General features: G+C 34.6%; 2 protein-coding genes across 2 annotated transcripts in view; both read right to left on the bottom strand.

The window, feature by feature from the left end:
- Window positions 1-8,178, bottom strand: part of LOC131852312 (CTD small phosphatase-like protein 2) — a 42,317-nt gene extending 34,139 nt beyond the window's left edge. Inside the window, 12 exon segments of the mRNA XM_059202987.1 lie at window positions 375-482; window positions 1,166-1,271; window positions 1,703-1,851; window positions 2,681-2,779; window positions 3,327-3,419; window positions 4,178-4,279; window positions 4,921-4,992; window positions 5,321-5,351; window positions 5,353-5,431; window positions 5,434-5,470; window positions 6,634-7,742; window positions 7,920-8,178. Coding sequence (XP_059058970.1) covers window positions 375-482; window positions 1,166-1,271; window positions 1,703-1,851; window positions 2,681-2,779; window positions 3,327-3,419; window positions 4,178-4,279; window positions 4,921-4,992; window positions 5,321-5,351; window positions 5,353-5,431; window positions 5,434-5,470; window positions 6,634-7,722 — 1,965 coding nt within the window. The 5' untranslated portion in view covers window positions 7,723-7,742; window positions 7,920-8,178.
- Window positions 8,179-12,937: 4,759 nt separating this feature from the next.
- On the bottom strand, window positions 12,938-23,162 carry LOC131852206 (uncharacterized). Its single transcript, XM_059202848.1, has 13 exons — window positions 23,084-23,162; window positions 22,495-22,600; window positions 21,142-21,227; window positions 20,471-20,619; window positions 18,196-18,328; window positions 17,557-17,683; window positions 17,050-17,117; window positions 16,558-16,684; window positions 16,007-16,122; window positions 15,500-15,691; window positions 15,177-15,319; window positions 13,742-13,871; window positions 12,938-13,134 (listed from the first exon to the last, which is right to left on the bottom strand). The coding sequence occupies exons 1-13, from the start codon at window positions 23,160-23,162 to the stop codon at window positions 13,076-13,078; spliced, it is 1,515 nt and encodes a 504-aa protein (XP_059058831.1). The 3' UTR covers window positions 12,938-13,075.
- Window positions 23,163-23,598: the final 436 nt, after the last annotated feature.

Below are 23,598 nucleotides of genomic sequence, written 5' to 3'. Positions count from 1 at the left end.
TATTGTATAGTCAACTTCATTTTTCTTTGTCTCGGTCGGATAATTGACTATTATTAACCGCATTTTTTGGTAGCTAACCATAAATTTGGGTAAGTAACGGTAGCTAACCAGTTTTTTACAACTAACTAAAATTATATAAACGCGAAAGTTGTAAGTATAGATGTTTCTTACTCTTTCACGCAAAAACTAGGGTACGGATTTTGATGAAACTTTACAGTAATATAGCTTATGTATCAGAATAACACGTGACCTATATTTTTTAATGAAATTTATATATTATAATTCAACGCGGGTGAAAACGCAGTCACAGCTAGTATATAAAGCCATATCTGAACTGTGATATTGCTCTGTAAGTTTATAAGTTGTGTACTCACAGTGGCGAGATGTTCCAGGAACGGAAGCAGCTTCAGTAGTTCGTTGTCGCTGCGGTCCACGAACCAGCTGTCTATTGGGATGCCATTCTCCAACTGGTAGCCAAAAGCCTGCGGTTCATAATTAATATGTAATTATTATCCTCGACGGCGTAGGTGATCTAGTGGTTTAACACTTACTTCCGATGGTCGTGGATTCGAATCATCGCACGGTAGAAACATTTGTATTCAGAGAAAGGGGTTGTTAGTAATATGGATTAATAACCCCATTGCTAGCAATATACCATAACAGGTTGCCTTCCTTGGTTACCCCTGGAAACCATCGTGATAATTTCATGGTGAATTTACCATGATGGGATAATTGACCTGACTTCTTGCTCATCTTATCATTCTCCACTGGTGCCCCGCCAGCGTAAATCGTTAGCGCATTCATAAGTATAATGTACGTATGACTTTGTATCGGTCTGAGTCAGTGTACAAACATTTGCATTCATGAGTATGATTGTTTGTATCCATCTGGGTCAGTGTTTCCCAGCCTATCACACTTACTTCCGATGGTCGCGGGTTCGAATCATCGCACGGTACAAACATTTGCATGAGATTGATTGTTTGCATCCATCTGGGTCAGTGTTTCCCAACCTATCACACTTACTTCCGATGGTCGCGGGTTCGAATCATCGCACGTTACAAATGTCTACAAGTTACAACAAGGTCAATGTTTCCCAAACTTTTTGAGCCATGGCCCACTTCAATCTTTCTAAAATTCTCATGAAAACTTTTAAGACGTGTCATACCTGAGGACTGTTGTCCACGATGACGGTCTTCTTCAGATCCCGGCCGAGTATGGAGAGATCTTTCACGTAGTTGCCATTCACCAGAAGGCAATGCTCGCGGAAGAGTCTGCAAACAAAGTGGGTTACTCACCATTCTATTTAGGTTTTATTACAGGGTAGAAGACACACAAAGACTATGAACTTCTTCTTTTACTTATATTTAGATACTTTACACTTACAGTGTTCAAACCAAACTGTGCACACATTATCGTGGTTCTATTTAAAGACAGTAGAACTGATATGATCAAATCGAAACTTACATCTTGTACTCAAAAATAAATATGATTATATCAAACTTCTAGAACATACATTTTATATCATAATTATATTTTTATTTTATTGTCACTTAGCATTGACACAACTTGAAGTTTTCACCATTTTACAACCCCTGTTTATACAAATGTTACGGTGCCAGGAATCGAACCCGTGACCATTAAAAGCAAAGCGTCACTTTAAATTAAACCCTAGATAGTCCCTATGTATATGTGTGTGACTGACCTGTACTTGATCCACCTTCGCGCGGGGTCTAGAAGGTTCAGAAGTCGGTCAGCGTAGACTCGCTTGCTGGCAGTGAACAATATCACTTCGTACACACGGGACACTCGAGACAGGAACTCGGCGAAATGAGGCCGAGTGCGGACGAAAACCTGGTGAGGGAATAAAAAATGTAACTTCTTCCACAAGTTTGTTGTACATTAAGACCTGCCCTGCGAAACCTGGCCGAGTGCAGGCGAACAACTGCCGAGGGAATGTTTTTTATAAAGTTCCTCGACAAGTGTTGGACTACATGACAGAGGGAGCGGCTACTCCACCCATATACAGTTGGTCCCTCAACTTATTGTGCCATATCCGACATACGCAACAACGTCGCCCGAGGCACATTTTTATTGATCCCAACGACCCCATAACGGTACTTAACCTCCCTATGGGTCCACCCGGTCCGTCCCGTCCATACTTTCACACACACACACGACACCGTCCTCGCCGGCGAAGACGACGACCTCGACCACACCATGCCGGGCACTCCACACCGTTGCCCCTGGTCGCCTCTCCGATCGAACTCCATCCAATTCAAACGGGGATCGAAATTACGACGGCCTGCCGTCTCCTTCAGCCGATCGAACATGCCATCCAATTCAAACGGGGATCGAAAGTCCGAAAAAACTCATTGTGCCCGTAAATCGCGCGTGAAAGAACGTGTCGTGTAAAGGATATTACCAAAATCTTGAGGTCACGTTAGCATTCTACCGCGGCTCTGGCGACGTTAGTAGAAATTATTGACATTGTAGAAATTAGGCCAGGCCCCATCTCGTTGTTAGGCTGAACTATTTCGCCCTACTGAATTGTAGAAGCGTGTAAATTTTGGTTTTGACTCAAATTTTAGCCCATTTGATTGGGATGCTGCCTCCCCCAAGGCAGTCGCCTAAACCACCTACATGTGATTTATATGGATATCTCCTAGATGGTAATACTCACTGTGTAGCGACAATCTTGGAAGAGTACTGGGAAATGGAAACTGGCGTCAGGCAACTCCTGCAGCGAGCAGTGAACCAGCGTCTCATCCAAGTCCAATACCTGATGACAAATATGTATATAACAGATGTGTGTTCATAGCATTCGAAGAAAATCTACTGCCCTGTCAAAATATTAGGATAGCATTAAATTACTTTTAAAGCCATTTGGGTATAACTGCATGAATATATAGCCTTAAAATGTTGAATTTATGGAATACTAGCTGTACCACGTGGAATAGAGGCCTTGACAAACAAGAAAGAAAAAAATATTTCATGTAACCCAAAATATCATAACCAAAAAGTTTCTTCTTACTTTAAAAATGACGATACTTCAGTACAACCCAACATCTCCCCTTTCCACCCCTTACAACCACTTTCTTTCTTAATATTTAATCATCTATATAAACATATATGGAAAACGCTGGAGGAGGCCTTTGTGTCTAAAGGACACGTTGACAACCACTTTAGAAGTAACATAAAATGTATATATAAGTAACTAATTCTTAATATTTAATCATCAATATATTTTGTGTCAATTAATAAAGGCTTTGAATTTGAATTTGAATAAACATATATATATATATATATTAGTTGTACATTGGACTTACAAGACTGAAGTCGGGACTGGCGCGTGTCTTGAGAGGTAACGCCGGGTAGCGAGCTCGTAATGCGCCGGTAGCTACCGTCTCTAAAGGTGGAAGCTGGGGGGAATATTAAACATTATTAAAACAATGAATAATTTGCGTGAAATCAAATACCGTACACAGTTAAAGATAACTGCGTATCAGTTATTAACGGACCAAAGTTTTTTATTATTATTTATTTCACACACATTTTCTACTATTATAATTCCCCATATATGCACTAGGGCCCTCACTGGACACTACCAATTGAATGAACACATGGCGACATTAGATCTTAGCTTAACAATCTGCAGATTTTACCAAGCAGAAGAGTAAACGCCACTATACATCCTATGTGGTTGTAAGCCCACTCATGCATAAACGAAATCTACTTTGGAAAGTATACACTCTATCCTGAGGAGATAAAAACCATCGCTCCTAAGAATATCCTTCAATTCTTGTCCCTGACGGGTCTAGGTAGCGGACTTTAAAAAGTGGCGAACACAATAGATCTATGTAGGTCGCCGTGTTAAACATATATATATAAAATTCTAGTGTCAGAATATTAGTTACAATACTCCTCTGAAACGGCTTGACCGATTCTTAAGAAATTTTATATGCATATTCAGTATGTCTGAGATAGGTTACTATCTATTTTTCATACGCCTAAGTGATAAGGGATGTCCACCCCTAACATTTTATTTTTTAGACGAAGTTTTTGTTTTTATAATGTGGCACTAAAAGATAAGATACAACCCTAAATTATTATTATTATTACTTTATATGGTAAAACAACGTTTGCGGGGTCATCTAGTAATCTCTAAAAAAAATGTTACCTGCTTGATAAATAAATAAGGGTCGAAAGCGTCAACCCAAGATGATATCTGCTCACAGTCAACTCGGCTGCTGCATGACGAGATGACATCTCCAGCTTCCTCCTGTAACATATATTTTTGTCATATGCAATCATTACATAGTATAAAACGAAGTCGCAGTCGCTGGACAGGCAAAAATTATAAAAACAAAATATTTTGGTGTAAGTACCATATCTATATTCATACGCATGTAGTAAAAAAACTGTTATTTCAATATTACAAACAGACACTCCAATTTTATTTATATATATAGATATTTATAATTGGAATAATCGTCCAGAGAGTAAAAACAGTGTGCTAACAGCTATTTGGTCAACAACAACAAAGTTGACGTATTAGAAATGGTATGGCTACGCGTCTTTACAACCAGCACGTGGGTATGGTTCGCATTTGTACTTAGATTCTATTTTTAACCAACATTCAAATTCAAAAATCATTTATTCACGTAGGACATTTTAGCCGCTTATGAACGTCAATTGAAAGATTGTCTGGAAGTCATTAGCGACAAGACAGCCTTTTGTACTTAGTTTTTTTTTTTAATTTTGTTAAGATTCTTTCTATCTCGGTGCAATAAGGTGTAGTGTTATAAATAAAAAATAAAATTATTTCTCCCATGGTCCTTCGAGCCGGATACCATGATTTACCTTAAAATCTATAAATCAATTATATTTCTTTGACATCTATAGATTATATTTGATACAAACCTCAATATCTGAAGGTGTCTGCTCATCATGGCATACCAGAGATGACTCATCAGCTGTTATATCGGATCCATTCTGTACACAAAAAGTATATTATATATATTTTGTTGATGAATCTAGCGGAAAACTGTTTTATCCTTACAATAATATAATTATATTTTGTCTAAAGACACGTTGAACAGGGGACTAAAGATGCGAAAAAGTAAATGTGTTATTTTGTTAGTAAATAAAGGCTTGAAAATCAATTATTATATATAATATATAAATACAAAAATTACAATTTACTAGTTGTTTATTACTACATATTATTTCAGTTTTTATAGTCTTTGCTACTACTTGTGTGCTATATAAAAATAACATTTATCTAGATTATACTAAGATTTAATATAGAACATATACTGACCCATCCAGCAGTTGATGCCAGTATATAAGATAATCTCATCTAAGAACCCTGTTGGACTTCTAGCTGAATAAACTCTCTATTTGTATTTACAGGTTGATGATATTATATAAAAACATAGCCATCTTGTTCTAGCATTGCCACGAAATCCGGCTGTAAGAATACAAAATTATATACAGGCTGTCCCAAAAGTCTTAATTCAATATTGTCAAAGCTATCCTATGTTTTTATTGCAATGTTCTTCCAAACTAAGGTTGATGGCTTTAAATTTAAGGCTACAATTGATAATTTACTCAAAGTTATTCCAATAATAAAGCAGAGCAAATGTTGCTATTTGGAGCAAAAAGGTTGAAATTATAGTAACAGGCTTTTAATTTTGTTAAATACCTATAATTTCATAACCACAGGGTCATAATTATTTCATATTTTTCTGATAGCTGTGATGAGTTGTTCTATCTTCTGCTTTTAGTTTATCATCACTTTTGATAAGACAAAAGATTATATACTTTTTGTCCCAAAAGTCTTAATTCAATATTGTCAAATATCCTATGTTTTTACATTTATGAAAATATCATCTATGCCAGAAGGAATATAGACAGTTTAGTGATTGGCTTTAACAAACTGATTTTACCTAAATGTGATAATTTACTTAGTAATGTTATTTTTACAATAAAATACCAGAGTCTGTTATAAATCTGCCAGAAAAAAGATTTAAATGTCAAATAAAACAGTTCCTTTGCAAAAAGGTTACTATAAAATTGAAGAATTCGTTAACGATAATAATGTTTTTATAGAAAAACTTTAAATCTAACAGGACAATATTATCTGATTACATTAATAATGACGTAGCGACTTTTGTTGATTATCGCATGCCTCTTACTTGTTATACTGTAATTATTTATATAAAAAAAAACATCTATTAAAAAGAGTTGTTCACATTTTTGCTTTCTTTTATGAATCTGCTTTTGGGAGTGGTAGAATCAAAATATGACTATTCAAAAGTGCTTGTAATAAGTTTATTTGAATAAAGATTATTTCTATTTCTATTTCTATTTCTATTTAGTAATTCAAGTTTTAGTAGGTAGCCCCAATTTCTTAAGATAATAAACAACAGACTGTTTCGCAGGGATGACATTCAAATGGTGAATGTTTTTTTTTTAAATTGACTTGATTCATGCGGTTTTCATCTGGCATTCAGTTTAGTTGATACATTTGATCTCTTTTAAAGATAAACCCATCCATGCTTATTTTATTTTAAATATTCAGGTACTAATAAACTAATTGACAATAGACACCTTTTTGACATAACATCTTACCTGCACATATTTTTCTCCATTGCTCAAAAAATCAGAACACGAAACCAGATCATCAGTTGTTGAAGTCGGTTGATACATCTCCAAATCATTACTCGACTTCCTTCTCTTTATCAATCTCTTCTCCACTGAATTCTTCCTTGATTTTTTACCATCCTCTTTATCTGTTGTCATCACTCTTGCTGCCTTGTCAGCTAGAAAGTTAACCTCATCTTCGGATTGAAGGCTGTCATTCATCAGTTGAGCACAATCAACTATTGCCATAAAACTGTTCAAGCAATCATTTGGAAGACATAATTCTGAAGACTCCACCTGACCATCCGAGTCAGACTCCTCAGATTTTTGGTTTGGAAAATCAACAAAAGTTGTTGTGTGTGCTTCATACATAGTAACATCATTGTCATCACTCCAATTCCCCGTTTCAGATACGATTCCTTTTGTTTTAGCCTTTTTCTTGGGGCTTGGATTGGTTGATGTAACTTTCGTGACCTTTGGTGAGGGTGCACCCATTTGACGAACTTTACGTATCGGAGAGCTGTTCAATGATGCTGATTTATCAACTTTGTCCATACGTCTTGTCTTCCGAGGGGTGTTAATGGCTGCTGTCAAAGCTTCTGTTTTACGTAACTCACGATTTAAGGAACTGTGTCGCAATTGTACACTTTTTGTTGTACGAACCTCTTGTGGTTTAGATGTTGTTGTTACTTTATCATTCTGTGTCTTAGGAGATTTTACGCTTGTAGACGATGTCACTGCATCTTTATTTGTGCTACGCACTACAGTTTGGAAGAGTGGCTTTTTTGTGCAATTATCTTTGAGTTTTGGTTTTTGTGCAACTGGTTTCTCCATGATTTTTACAAGACCAGTTCTTACGGGCCTTGTCTTTAGATTTTTCTGGGATCTAGTGATGCAGAACTGAGGCAGATCAGCTTGTAAGCCATTCTTACCTGCCTCACCCTTCAAGATGGCTCTCCAAGCCGAGTTTGGCTTAGACAAGGATTTTTTCAAAGTTTTCTTCTTCAACTGAGCTACTTGCTGTGAATTCCTCTTCGATGAGAGCGACCGCTCCCTCTTTCTGCTTCTTAACCGCATCGCAAGTTTAGAAGCTTGACCTGAAAACAACGATTATTAAATTAACATTCAAAATAATTAATGAATTACATTAAAAGCTATTTGTTTATGGTTTTCAATAAAAAATTAAATTTCATACAATTTTCTACATATTTCAATGATACTTTCATATAGCCTGATACTTTCTATAACTACTTAACACCGCTGGGATAACTTACATGAACTCAACTGTGTATGTGAAATTAATTTACTCCATGTAATATGAAGAATAAATTAACCCTTCTGTGACAACGACGCCGGCAAACATTACGCTTAAAACTAATTTCTTTGTTTCAATACATTGGGACTTTATTTCCGGATAACAGAGCGCGGCATTCGTTCGCGCCTTTTTCACATCCTACTTTTTATCACGAATCTATCATTATTCCACTGTTTATGACTTTAAGTGAAGACTTTAGTAAATTTTCTGAGACCACAACACACTTTAATGTCCTTTATCACTAATTTATCTATAAATATTGAATGTTCAAAATAAAAAAAAGCGGCACCAGTAGTTATTGATTTATGCGCTGTTTAACTGTAGCTATTTCTACTTATGCGATATATTTTATAAATAAAACACATCAGCGGAATAGTTCAATCGCGTAAATGTAAATTATATCCACTACATCATTTTTATTTACAAGATATTTTAAATTGTAATACACAAAGCCAAACAAATGTCAAAATGGCGGCGAATGTTTTTTTAATGCTAAAAAATATCATCAGATGGCGCTACGGCGATCGCGCATGCGTTTTGTTGATACTTGAGAAATACCGAGCCGAGAAGTCGATAAAACATAAACTGCAGGATTGTTTGAAAATTGGGTTAATTGTATATTTACAACACCAAAATTAATGTTATAAAAACTTTATTTAGAGACAATCAGTTTTAATTACAGATTGTAAAATATTTGGTAATATACTGAGATTTATCTAATTATAAACTGCAATTAGTAGTTTTTTAATAGTTAAAATAAGTAATTTTACCCAATTCTTTGTACTGATATAATGGCATTTATTTATAACAACAATGAGCAGATATGCTGAGTAAAGGTGTCTAAATGGAATGCAGAACTTCATACTTAATACCATTTCCACATATGTCATGTACTGTACATGTAGTATCTCATATATACAGAATTACATATGATTGTTAAATAAGTCAGATTGGTACCAATAATTACTCAAAATACTAGACCATTGTAGGTAAGGTGTTTGAAATAAAATAACTTATAAAAAATTACTTGCAATCACGACTGTTACCCCAGATGGGATAGCCAGAGACATTGTTGTGTCAACAGTTCAACACTTAACATGTGCACATGTCAGAGGGCATATTCACTGACATATTTGAATCTAATGTGACAGAGAAAGAGTATTATATTTGTTTCATTTATTTTGTTATTGATGTTTTCACCATCAGACAGTGAGACGGAAACAGTGTAATGAAAATGGTGAGTGTGTATCCAGAGCCGTAATAATTATTTTTATCATTGATCTGTGACTGTCATTCATTTTCATTCGTTTTAAATTTGAATTTACTGTTTACGTTCTATCGTCACTGTAATTTATTTTAAGTTTGCGAATTACAAGATTTCTATATTATAAATAAGAATATCTAATACAATGTCCAGTATATCAGTTACGTCATCCAAACGTGAGGTGAGAATAGTAAACTGATTAACGAACTTTCAAATAAAACTGAAACTTTGTAGCAAGTTGATTATGAGATAGTAGTTTCTAAGTAAACGGCTAATACTTTAGCAGTCCCGATTACAGTCACCTGAAGCCTGAACCTTTTTTTTTGGATGATTGATAATGGGACCGTTCACCTGTCTGCGCTAGTCAGCGTTAGCTCGCCAGCGTAAACCGTTAAAAAATACGTCTAACTTTCCCATAACTTTATTTTTTATAATATATTTATAATTTACAGAAAGGAACAGCAGAATTATCACAGGAAGTAGATTCTATCAGAGCTCTGAATAAAAGCCTTCAAGCATATCTAGAACAGCTGCGCGTATATAAAAAGAATTTAATAGCAATGGATGAAAATTGCAAGCAACTGTCTAAAGTTAATACAGAGTGGATACAGACAATAAATATGATGAAATGAACATTGCACTGGCAATCAGCCCTGACTTTGCTCTGGTATTTAAAATAATTTATATAAAATCTCAGCTAATTTTACATCTAAACCTTACTCATGAATCACTCTGTTGATGCATGAAGACTGCATAAAAATCTGTATAGTTTTAGAAATTATTGTGAACATACATAGGTATGCAGATTTGATATGAAATAGTTCCCTATTTCATATCAAATTCAATCAGAAAATATTTATTCATGTTAGGACATTTAGACCCATTATATCGGTGATAATTATTTATCACTACCTCCTACCATCATGTTAGATTAGAAACTAGTTGAGAAGAACTGGCAAGAACTTCAAGACTCAACTTACCCAATAATATAACTATAGTTCTATTTATGGATACACTATGGGCCATATCTTCAGTCCATTGATTAATGATATCATTTAATAGTGATCAAGATGGACTAGAATAAGTAATACACTACTTACATCATCACAAGTATAAATATCTTCGTTTGTTACAAAAAAATTGCAAAGTATCTCTGTCCATAACCCCAACAGCATTTAATAGGTCGGGCACAATTGGTTTAATTAGATATATGTATGACCAAACATCAACTGCTTCTTCCTTATTACATTTATTTTTGGTCAGCTCTTTCAGCCTTCTCCCCTTATGCTTAGTTATATATATGTAATATATTAAAGTTAAATATTTGTAAATAGTGTTAATTTCTTTTATTGTTTTGTTTAATATAATATATTTTTTATTAAATTCGAAATTCATAATATCTTTATTCATGTAGGCCCCACCAACTCACTAATTAGGACATTGTTTTCATTGTGTTATACTAAACATGTAATATAATATAATAGTCTCAGGACAATTAACACAGCGCCATCTAGACACAAGTGAAGCTAGCTAAAGCTTGAATTATGGGTAGGTACTAGATAATTCAATTAAATTCAAATTCAAAATATATTTATTCATGTAGGTCCATTATAGACTACTATGATATGTCACATCTACTATCAGTTCGGAATGATTTATTATTTTTTACATACATTATTCTTAGATTACAAATTTCTTACACATATTACAGATTTCTTAGATTAACCCTTACAAAAACAAAATTGTATTGTATTCTTTTAATTATTATTAACATGTTGACCAACTTAGAGTGATGTCGTAGTGTTCACTTGCTTAAAATTTATTAAAAAACAAACAAAAAGTGTAAATATTTATAAACTAGCTGTACCCGCGACTTCGTCCGCGTAAAATAGTGACCTTGAGCAAATAATAAAAAATATATATTAATAATCTAACCCAATAAAAAAGTTTCATCGTTCTAGCTTCAAAAATGAAATTTCCATACATAATTCCATACAATTGAATCAACAGCCAAAAACTAAGTTTCAAACTACTATCTTTAAAATGAAGATACTTCCATACATACCATACATACATTACACCTCCCCTTTCAACCCCTTATAACCCTTTTTCTTGTTTTTTTTAATGCTACTTATATTAGTGTCATCATGTACCAATGATAAGATGTCGCTATACTGTAACCATTTATGGCTGAGTCCTGTGGCGGTAGGTACTGATATTTTCTCAACAGCCTAAAAAATGGGTTTCAAGTTTCTAGCTTTAAAAAATGACAATACATGCATACAACATTTTAACTCCCCTTTTGACCCTTACAACCCATTTTCGTTAATTATATTTAATCAATACGCAAAAAAATAAGATTGAAGCTTAAACTTTTAAAAAATTCCTCTTTCAGTCTCTTATAACCCTTTTTAGCATTAAAAAGTAACCTATGTCCTATCTCAAGATCTAGACTTTAAATTTCATTTAAATCAGTTCAGAAGTTTTGGCTTTTAAGACAGACAGACAGAGTCACTTTCACTTTCATAATATTAGTAAGGTATTTATTAAATAAACTGACCCAAAAAAGCGTAAGAAAAAAGCTTCATCGTTCTAGCTTCAAATATGACGAATTTCCATAAAAACTTTTATCTGCTATTTTATTTTACCCCTTGAATGGTGACAGTGTGATATTTACAAATTTAAATGTCATATTTATTTATATGTAATAAACAGTTTAAACATTTCTTTAAATGCTTTTGAAAATTGGTAGTCCAGTTGGCCAATAACATAATAAAATTTTGTTAAATCAAAATAATAGATGTGATATTCTAAATTGCAAACTATCCCTCTACTTGCGCGAACCATATCTCTGACTCTACTGGCCAGAATGGAGAAACGCGTATTCCGAACCTGAATAGCTCGGATGGAACGGTAGATGTTGTTTCTTCCAAGGAAATGTTGTTCATATGTATTGACAACATTTTTAATATTATATGTTGTTTTATTCTTCAAAAATATTAATAATATGTTCTTACGCTCTTGTCCAAGAGCAGGGTCATCAGTTATAGGCTATACCAGGATTATATTTATGTATTTATAAAATAAATTTGCAGAGCAAACGTTTATTCATTTAAATTCATAAGGAGACAACGGATTGACAATAATCAGTTGCGCGCGCTGCTTATACAAATGACATATATGTTTATTTATGACATATGAGCGTTAATAAGTCGCATATCTAGTACAATACTGGTGTAATTCAGAAATTAAAAATTTTTGAAAATAGACTTAATAACACAATTATAAAGTAGACTTTCCAAAATATCTAATTTTTTAGTTAAGCCTTTATTATAATAAGTGTGTATTCAACCGCATAAAGATAACCTTGCATTACCATTTTCTACCCCTTACAACCCTTTTTTCGCATTAAAAAGTAGCCTATGTCCTTCCTCGGCGTCTAGACTATATGGGTACCAAATTTCATTTAAATCTGTTCAGTAGTTTTGGCGTGAAAGCGAGACAGACAGACAGACAGACAGACAGAGTTACTTTCGCATTTATAATATTAGTAAGGATTAGTAAGGAAGTAAGGATTACTAATCAAATTCAAGTAATAAAATATTGTTTTATTTCATGAATTTGATGTATGTGAATGAATGAAATTATATGTTTATGGAAATTTAAAAAATCTTTTTTTTTTTTTCTTCTTGATTATAACTATGCAATAGAATTAAAGTTTATAATAATGTGATTAAATCAAATTGTCATTTCAACCAGATTTCTGTAAATTGTGGTGGCGGTCAAGTGTTAATATTTATGCTGTGTTGTATCCATCGGTGGCGTTATCTAATGGGACAGCTGTTTAATATTTATGCTGTGTTGTATCCATCGGTGGTGTTATCTAATGGGACAGCTGTTGTAGACTTTTCTGTAATAAATAATAATAATATTATACCAGCTATCATACCAGAAGTGGTATGTTGTCTGTCAAGTTTGCGATGGATGCAACAATTAACGTTAAATACTTAATTCAGAATACCGTTTCGCGGATTAATTTATATCTCTGACAATAAACAGACATGTTTATATTTCAAACTATCTCTCCGCTGATAGAAACACCGATAACATACCAAACTAATCCGAAGGTAACAATGGCTCGTTATGTTAAAGTAATCCAGTAAAAGAATTTTACAAATTGGTGCAGCGTTTCGAAGTTTATTCATAACAAAATGCGCTATTTTAAAATAGTAAACATAAATAAACTTAATAATATCTATCTAGTCCAACAGTAGGTAGAGCTTGTAATACTTAGATATTTTTTTTGTAATTACATACATACATATTATACATAGAAAACACTCAGACCAACACAAACAATCATACTCATAAATACAAATGTTTGCATCTTGCCAGGCATCGAACCCGCGATCAATGGAGTTGAAACGCTAAACCACTAGACCACAGAGGTAGTCGTAGAATATTAGTATATATATGTACTGCCGAAGCAACTATTGTGAATTTGACAAAATACCTACCAATCATACAAATGGAGTACTGTGGTGTATCGCATGGTAATCCATACAGCAATCCCTTCAAATGGTCCTGTCTGTCTAGATTCAGACATGAATTATCCATAGAAAACTCCTCATCAAGCCATGGCGGTACCTAAAGGCATGAAGTTCCACACTTATTAGTTTTTTTAATGGGTGATAATGGAATTATTTGAGGGAAAGGGGGTTGGTGGCAAAGCACCATGTCAGGTTGACCTCTATGCGTTTCCCCCTGGAAACCATAGTAATAAGTCCCTGGCATTCCCTGGTGAATTTGTTACGATGGGCTAACTGACCTGACATCATCATCATATCATTCTCCACTAGTGCCCCGCCAGCGTACACCATTAGTGCAGCCACCCGTAGCGCTAACCCATTTCATTCATCATCTCAGACCGGAAGACATCCACTGCTGAACAAAGGTCTCCCCCAAAGATCTCCACGGTGATGGGTCCTGCGCTGCTCGCATCCAACGTCTTCCAGCGATCTTGACCTGATCATCCGTCCACCTTGCTGGAGGCCTTCCTACGCGGCGTCTTGCGTTTATTTACATTATCATCTATAACAAAATTGTGCACCCACCTTCGCTAAGAGGTATTGTCCCGAATTATTAATACTCGTATTATTATAGGCTGAGTATGAAGTCAGGCCAAGTAGCCTATATAATAGGAAATAGATCATAAATCCATAGGGGTGTTTCGGATTATTAATATTATTAGAGGCCGAGTATTAAGTCAGGTCAGTTAGTTTATGGTATATTGTAGCATATTATTGACCAGATATTCACGATATGGTTTCCAGGAGAAACCGTGGACTAACAATTCGTGGCAATTACTATCAATCGAAACTATCAGGAATAAGGAATACGTTATTTATCAGTACTCTGTAATTTCATTGCAACATCTTACTCTCCAATCGAAATGCAACTTACAAGGAAATAGGTTTGCGGCTGACTTAAATGTGTGAGGCTGAGATACCCAACCATGAACTTAATACAAGATCTACCTTTACGCCTGATAAATTTTAGTAGCAACAATATGCAATACTAATAATTCCTGTAAAGATATTTTAGGCGCTTGTCAATTTATAACATATATATTTGCAATATTATTTTATAATATTATTAATATCATGAATCTGATTTAAATAAGTCATTCATTCATGGCATTATTAATTAAAAATACTTCATCATCATTGCCTTGCCTTTATACCTTCCATCTCATCCGTCATATTTGAGCTTCTCACCTTTTATACGTATTTTTCATAAAAGCCATCCATCTTCTTGGATGATGAGGGCTCCCTTTCCATCCATCCACGTTCATGTTAAATACTTTCATTAAGATATATCCTCGATTCTTTTCTCTCGTCACTATTTTAATAATTCCTACGGTTAATCAAATCTTACGCTATTTTAACTTACGTAAAGTTCATTTGAAGTATCACGCGATTGCGATTTATCGTAGATTCGTTTCCCATTGGTGGGATTGTGCCAGAGGTACTTGACGCCATCGCTTGCGTCCTTGGTCATGTTTAGGCGACCAGAAATCCAGATGTGGTCGATTGCTGGAAAATAATACTATATTGAAGTGGAGTGGTACCTAGTAGTACTAAGACATACGTAGGATTGCCAGTAATAAATGGAAGAGAGGGGCTGAAGATCATCTCCAGTGGCGTAACAAACAACCACCTTTCCATCCATACTCACAAACTTTCGAGTTTATATTATTAGTAAGATATACGTACGTTGCTCCTCATTTTCTCCCATAAGTAGCAATAATTGTATGAGCATATCGTTATTGTCAACGCTAGCAAGAAATCCTTTCATCTTTTGACAGTTTTCAAAAGCATGCTGCCAGTACATCAGTTGCTTAATTAGTACGTAATTGTAAATGTCGTCGCTGGGCGGCGCTAGTGTCGTTTTTAAAGATGGCGTAACTGCAAACATGCAATACAATATTGTTTTAATCTTTTGATATTTGTGTATATATATTTAATGATAAAAATTGTTGAAAATCGTGTTGCAGTCGTTTAATTACCGCGGTATAGCACACAGCTTTACTTCCGATGGTCGTGATGAGTATGATTGTTTGTATGGGTTAGTGTATTTACAAAATATATATATCTAAGTATTTATATCAGTTGTCTAGTACCCATAACACAAGCTCTGCTTACCGATTACCTTCGATGGTGCTGTGTTAATTGTCCAGAGTTATTATATTAAGGCCTATATAGCACAGTGATAAAACTTACTTTCGTAGCATATGAACTGCATTTTTCTCTCGCATCTCGCTTCTAGAAACACCGGTGTGTTGGAGGCGTCTCGATCCACTTGTAGGCAACCACTCTGCTTTATTTGGGATTTTTCTCTGAAAAAGAAACAAAAACTCCTTATCTGTGATGCCTTCCATTTTGCAATAATAATTAATTATTCAAAATGGCGCTAAAGACGCCTGATTGTAGAAGAAAGTGCTCACTATTTGCGCGCGCGGTCCTTCTCTTTCCCTTTGTTCACATTTATATCCAAATGTTTATTTATTTATTTATTTATACACTTTATTGCACCAGAACAGAAAAATATTAATTAATATAAATATAGTCCTTCAGCTGCTCCATAAGTCCTTACTTTGGTTTAGAGTGCCATCTGCTCTGCTCCCTATCGTCCGGTTAAGGTGTAAAGGCCAGCTGCGGCCAATACCATTAGAGAAGTCCGAAAAAAAAAGTGAAAGCAGTTTCGTTCATGAAAGAAAATATGTATAAGGGCTGGTATTGAAGTGATCAGTCTATCTATATGTTACGAGTACCTCATCGGTGGCCATACATCCGACTGGGCGTCCAGGTATACCGGTGGCTGGAATATACTGACTCCCGTATCCACCCAATACCAGTTCCCAAGATTCCCCTGGGCACCGATCCATGCGTTTTCTATACCTGCATGCACAAAAATATTTTTCTTTATTATTTATATATATATATGTATATATAAATGAATTGCTAGTTCGTTCGTTAGTCACGCTAAAACTTGAGAACGGCTGAACCGATTTGACTAATTTTTAGTCTTAAAATATTCGTGAAGTCCAGGAAAGGTTTAAACGGTGATAAAATGTGAAGAAATTGCTCAGAAAATAGTAAAAAGAACAATTTTAGTTTTTCATTCAATAACAGGACGGTAGAGCAAAAAAATATTAATAATAATAATAACTTGACGTTCATATACGGTTAAAATATCCTACATGAATAAATGATATTTGAATTTGAATTGAATTTCTTTTCAACATTTAAGACTATGTACTTACTCGGTCGTGTTCTTAGCATGCTTCTGCCCAGCTTCTTCAGACACCTCATTGTTGCTATGTTGGCTAAACTGTGAAACATACACTATAATATAAAATAGTAGTAGTCTTCACTCCACACAGATCTACAGACTTGTGTATAAGAAGGTTAAATAGGATCCTCTATAAATAAAATTTCTGAATAAAAAGTTAGCACAGTAGTACATCATTCCATAATCTATACATATAAATAAAATTGGAGTGTCCGTTCGTAATATTGAACTAACCGTTTTTTACTTCATGCATATGAATATAAATACGGTACATACACCAAGACATATACAATTTTTGTCTGTCTGTCTGTCTGTTTGTTCCGGCTAATCTCTGAAATGACTGCATCGATTTTGACGGGACTATTTTGGCAGGTAGCTGATGTAATAAGAAGTAACTTAGGATACTTTTATTTTAGAAACATAGAGTTAAATTCCAAGCGGACGAAGTCGCGGGTACAGCTAGTCCCATACAACTAACCTCATATTGTGAAGCATGCAGTAGGCGGCTGCTTCATACCAGTTCATCCTTCCATCATACACGCGGTACAGGCCAGTTCTGCATCTCACCACCTTCAGTTCCCTCACTTTAACTTCTTCGTGCGCCTCTGTACACATCAAACTGTATTTTTACTTTGAAGTTATGGTACAAATATATTTTATGCTTATGAGTATAAAATTTTTAATTATATGATTATTATTATATTAGATCTAGCTTTTGCCCGCGGCTTCGCTTCCGTTAATTCATCCCCTTAGGGGTGGAATTTATCAAAATCCTTTCATAGGGGATGCCTACGTCATAGTAGCTTTATGAATGCAAAGGTTCAAAATTGACTGCAACTTTATCCCCTTGGGAATAGAATTAATCAAAATTCTTTCTTAGCGAATGCCTACGTCATAACATCTACCTGCATGCCAAATTTCAGCCCGAGCCGTCCAGTGTTGATAGGTCACTATGTCAGTCACCTTTGAGTTATATATATTTAGATTAGTTATCATATTAGGGTACAATGGGACAGGCATACACTTATAGATTGTTCTGACGTCCCCTAAATTTTAAAAGAAATAAATAAAATCCCTTATGGTCGAAGAATAAATGTACAATTTGTCTATTTCTTACCTTTTTCACTAACGAACGCCCTTTCCAAACTGCACGGTAGATCAACGAAAACTGGTCTATCGTGGTACACCCGTTCTAGACCCACACAGTCGGCTCCAGTATCTGGTACTGGCACTCGGGTCCTGTTAAACCACTGTAGAGAGATATATAATGATTATTATATATGACGACCTCGGTGGTCTAGCGGTTTACACCGCTTTAGGACCGATGATCGCGGGTTCGATTCCTCGCACGGCACAAACATTTGTATTCATGAGTATGATTGTTCGTATCGGTCTGGGTGTTTTCTATGTATAATATGTATGTATTTACAAAAAAATATCTATGTATATATATCAATTATCTATTACCCATAACACAAGCTTTAGCTAGCTTATCTTGGATCTAGATGGCGCTGTGTGAATTCTCCTGAGATTACTATTATCATTTCTTTATATATATAATATATATCTCCCTTTAATGGGGTAATAGAGTTATCATCATCATCTAAGGAAGAAGCCTTATCCCATTTATTTGGGGTCGTCGTAATATGTTTTTCTCTTCCATTCATCTCTGTTCGCAGTCATCCCGTTATTTACTCCCTTTCTCACCATATCATCTTTCACACTGTCCATCCATCTCTTTTTCGGTTTTCCTCTACCCTTATAACCATCCACATTCATATGTAACACCGTCCTTAGGATATTATCTTCATTCCTACGCATTACATGCCCATACCACGATAGACGATTACTCTTTAACCTCTCTGACATCGGTGCCACTTTCATACTTCCTCTGATGTATTCATTCTTTATCTTGTCTATCCTCGTCACACCACACATCCATCTCAACATTCGCATTTCAGTTGCATGCAGTCGTCTCTCATCTGTCGTCTTTATGGGCCAGCACTCTGATCCATACGAAATAGCAGGCCGGTCTTGTGAATTTTGCCCTTAAGTTTAAGGGGAACTCGTGAGTTGCACGTCGTCGCCGTAACCTGATTTCTGATCCATACAAAATAATAATATAGGGTTATAGAGTTATTATTGCGGATAAAAATCACTATTATTATTATTATTAGTATTATTATTTATGGACTAAGATGTCACTGCCTAATCTGCACCCTAAAACCGAAACAACTTCCAAACTAAGCTGTTTGGCGGGTGAAATAGGTGACACTGAGGTACACACGCAGACGACTTTTTAGTCTACATCTGATAGCTGGAGAGCTTTTAATCCTAGCAGATAAATCAGTGTCCTCTCTAATGGCATCACATAAGTGGTATCAAGGTTGTCACATGATAAAGTGATGTCCGTAGTGCTGGTCATGTATATAGGCGACGGTTACCACTTACCATCAGGTCATTGAAATTAAATTTATTTGGTTTTAACACCATCTATTTTTTTTTTATTTAAAAAGAAAATTGAAAGAACATTGTCTAAATACATGTAACATTTATATCTTACTTATATAATATTATAAAAGCGAAAGTTTGTAAGGAAGGATGTTTGTTACTTTTTTATGAGGTCTTGTGATGAGACAGCTTTCCGAACGAGCGGTAGATTAAAAAAATGTAATGACTATTCAAAAATGCTTCAATGTAAGTTTATTTAAATAAATGATTTTCGATTCTATTCTATTTTATCTATTCTTATGCAAAAACTACTGAACTAGTGTTGATGAAACTTTACATTAATATAACTTATACATAAGAATAACACATAGGCTATAATTTAAAAACATATTATGTATATTAGGCGACATATAATGATAAATGTGAAGTAAGTGATGCACACGAAGTTGTGCGGTTCAGCTAGTCTATACATATAAATAAAATTGGAGTGTCTGTTTGTAATATTGAAATAACCGTTTTTTAATACATGCATATGAATATAAATACAGTTCATACACCAAAATACACTCCATAAGTCCTTCCTTTGGTTTGGAGTGCCATCAGCACTCGCCCCCTATCGTCCGGTGAAGTTGTAAAGGCCAGCTGCGGCCAACAGCATTAGAGTAGTCCGAATGGGGGTATTTCATTAGCCAGTAGACTTAGTTCTGCTGCTTATGCTCAAATACTCTCAAAACTTGTTATTTTAGAAAAAAACAAAAATCTTTATTTCGTAAGAATTTTTGTTCATTAACCATTTCTTTAATTTCAGTTTAATATGGTACAATGGGCAGATAGAGAGCAGTGAAAGAGAATGACATACTGCGCCGACCCCAAATAATGGGATAAAGGCAAGGCAATGATGATGATGGTACAATGGGCCAATTTACACAAAAAAAGCTTACCATAGGATAATGTCTCCCAACATCCTTGTCCTGTTCATCCAAGAGGACATCAGCAGCAGTCCTTCTCAGTTCCACTCCCTTCCCCCACCTGTAACCAGCGGGATCTTCTGCCGAACTTCTTCTAGCGCCAACCCACACTGACTCTATTACTGAAAAGGGTAATCAATATTACATAAGTGGGAAAAGGGGTTATTGGGGGTTGTTAGTAATGGTATTAATAAATCCAGATCAGGTTGACCTCCTTGTCGTTTCCCATGGAAACCATCGTGATAAATTCTTGGTGAATTTACCACAATGGTTCAACTGACCTGACCTCATGTGTATCTTATCATCTCCCACTAGTGCCCCGCCAGCGTATACCGTTAGCGCAGGCGAGTGCATCATCATCTACTTTTTCCTTATCCCATTCATTTGTGGTCGGCGTAATATGTTTTTCTCTTCTATTCATCCCTGTTCGCAGCCATATCCTTATTTGGGTACTCCCTTTCTTACTATATCATCTTTCACAGTCCATCCAATTCTTTTTCGCCCTTATAAACCATCCACATTCATATGTAATACTTTCTTTAAAATATTCTCTTCGTTCCTACATATTACATGCCCTTACCAGGACTGCTGATTACGCAGGCGGCTGCCCAATTCCATTATCATCCATAAAAAAAACTACTTACAGAGTTGTGATTCTGACAACGATTCAGCAATGAATTCTGCTTTTTCTTTTGTGTCCAAAACAGCCAATGTGCCATTGTGATGACCACTGTAATATATTAAATGTAATCTTTTATTTTCTATACAAAATAAGATAAAAAGGAAACCACTTGATGGTACCCGTCGTATTCCGCTCCGACCGATTCAAACGAGGATAAAAACTATGACAGCCTGAGCCGAGGTACACACCTAACGTTGCCCTCAGACTAAACTCGTATCCGTCATTGAGGAGTTGTCCTTCAGCCGCTCCATAAAACTATAAAGGCCTAGTCCTTTATATAGGTTTTTTCTGATTTTTCTGAAATTTGACTGTCATCACATTTCCATTTGAATAGTTCGAAAAATCTATCGCCTATATAAATGAATAGCACTATCGTCCGAATAGCAAAAAATCTGTATATAAATGAATAGCCACACATTTCCATTTGAATAGTTCGAAAAAATCTATCGCCTATATAAATGAATAGCACTACACATTTCCATTTGAATAGTTCGAAACAATCTATCGCCTATATAAATGAATAGCACTACACATTTCCATTTGAATAGTTCGAAAAAATCTATCGCCTATATAAATGAATAGCACTACACATTTCCATTTGAATAGTTCGAAAAAATCTATCGCCTATATAAATGAATAGCACTACACATTTCCATTTGAATAGTTCGAAACAATCTATCGCCTATATAAATGAATAGCGCTACACATTTCACCTTTTATGGATTCATATTATTTTGTTTAATTCCGTAAGGGCGCGTCCATAAATTACGTGAGATGTTTAAGGGAGGGAGGGGGTCGAGTCAAATCTAATCTTACGTTGGAGAGAGGGGGGGGGGGGGGGCCTATATCACACAATTTTTTTCTGATTGAAACAATAAAATATATAGGCACTATTTTGGTCCATTTAATCCAGATTGTACATACTTATACACTTATAACTCTCAACAATATTGATTACTAGTCTTAACTAGTCGTAAATAAAAGCACGAAGCATTTTTTTTTTCTTTTTACAATAAGGCGTTTACGTAAGAGACTTACATTTTGAAAAATCTCATGTGAGATTGAGAGATAGGGGAGAGGGTTGAATAAAATCTCACAACATCTCACCATTACAGACAAATAAAAAAAACCACCTCACGTAATTTATGGACGCCCTCTAAGTATCTTAGAATAGCTTAGCTAAGGCGAAACAGGCTAAAAAGGCGGGTAACACTGGTCTAATTAGTGCCCGTGATCTGAACTGACCATTCATAAAAGGCCTAAAATGTCCTTTTATACATGAATAAATGTTTTTTAATTTAATATTTATACGTACCGACATAATATCTTAGCGTTCCCCCAACTTACAGGCAAATTCTGAATTATATACTCTTTGCTCTGAAATACATATGATTCCCATTTGTCAGTTGATGTCTGGGGCACTGAAAGACAATACCAGATAATAATCATAACTAGCTATTATATTTTACCCATGATTTTATCCGCGTGTAATATTTTTTTTTATTACAATTTCTAAAGTTAAAATATCCTAATTTACTTCTTATAACGTTAGCTATCTGTGAGTGAAAGTCCCATTAAAATCGGCTCAGCCATTTCAAAGGTTAGTAATAACAAACTGATAGACAGATAGACAAAAAATATCTTTTTTATATAAGATGTCTTTTTACATTATATAAAACAATTTTTATTTATAATAATGTTTATCAATTTCATAATTCAATACAAACAATTACAATTACTTTAATATACATTTAGTGAAAAGCTAATTATTGTATGTTAATTTAAAATTACAAACAGACACTCAATTTTATTTATTTAGATCTACGTTTTTATTTCAAAATATTTAAACTCATATAAATCTTAAATATTAGTAAGCATTAACAAAAAAATGAAATAAAAAATACCTCTATATTGCTCGTGGTAACTGGCTACACAGAACCACAATAAACGAAAAAATAGTAACAATTTCAATTTAGAACGCATTTTTACACGACCATTCTCGAACAAAGGCAACACAATAGTAGTATGAATTTCCTATAAAAAAAAAGCAAAATGCATATTACTTTTCATAACAAAAAGGCATAGATTGTTATGTACAACCTATGCCTTTTTGTTATGAAAAGATAAAATTCCAAGATCAAATAACAATACGTTGAGCATACGTTTTATGTTCAGTTTGCTTGTAGGCGCATGTATATGTATATGTACTTTTTACAAAAGAACAGACAATTAACACCATGTAATCAATTGTTGTAAAAATAATCATTAAAAATTTATATATATATATATATATAATAATGGTAATTATTATTTATTTATTTACCTAAATTGTTTCATATGTTCACATTAACATTGATTCCTACACTAGACTGAGGGAACAGAATACTAATTTTCTCGTACAAGATTACATTTTAGTTTT

This window comes from Achroia grisella, unplaced genomic scaffold (genome assembly GCF_030625045.1).
Source record: "Achroia grisella isolate CSIRO2021 unplaced genomic scaffold, CSIRO_AGI_Agris_v1 utg841, whole genome shotgun sequence".
Lineage (NCBI taxonomy): Eukaryota > Metazoa > Arthropoda > Insecta > Lepidoptera > Pyralidae > Achroia > Achroia grisella.
Note: the sequence above shows the minus strand (reverse complement) of the source record. Positions and strands in the feature narration are given on the sequence as shown.

Bases quoted from the DNA above. Each gene is read 5' to 3' on its own strand.
- LOC131852206 (XM_059202848.1), bottom strand. From the start codon at position 23,162: ATGCGTTCTAAATTGAAATTGTTACTATTTTTTCGTTTATTGTGGTTC. The intron at 21,228-22,494 runs GTACGTATAAAT...AATATATTACAG, and splicing joins AACGCTAAGATATTATGTCG to TGGTCATCACAATGGCACAT. The intron at 15,320-15,499 runs GTACGTATATCT...ATTATTTTCCAG, and splicing joins GGGAGAAAATGAGGAGCAAC to CAATCGACCACATCTGGATT.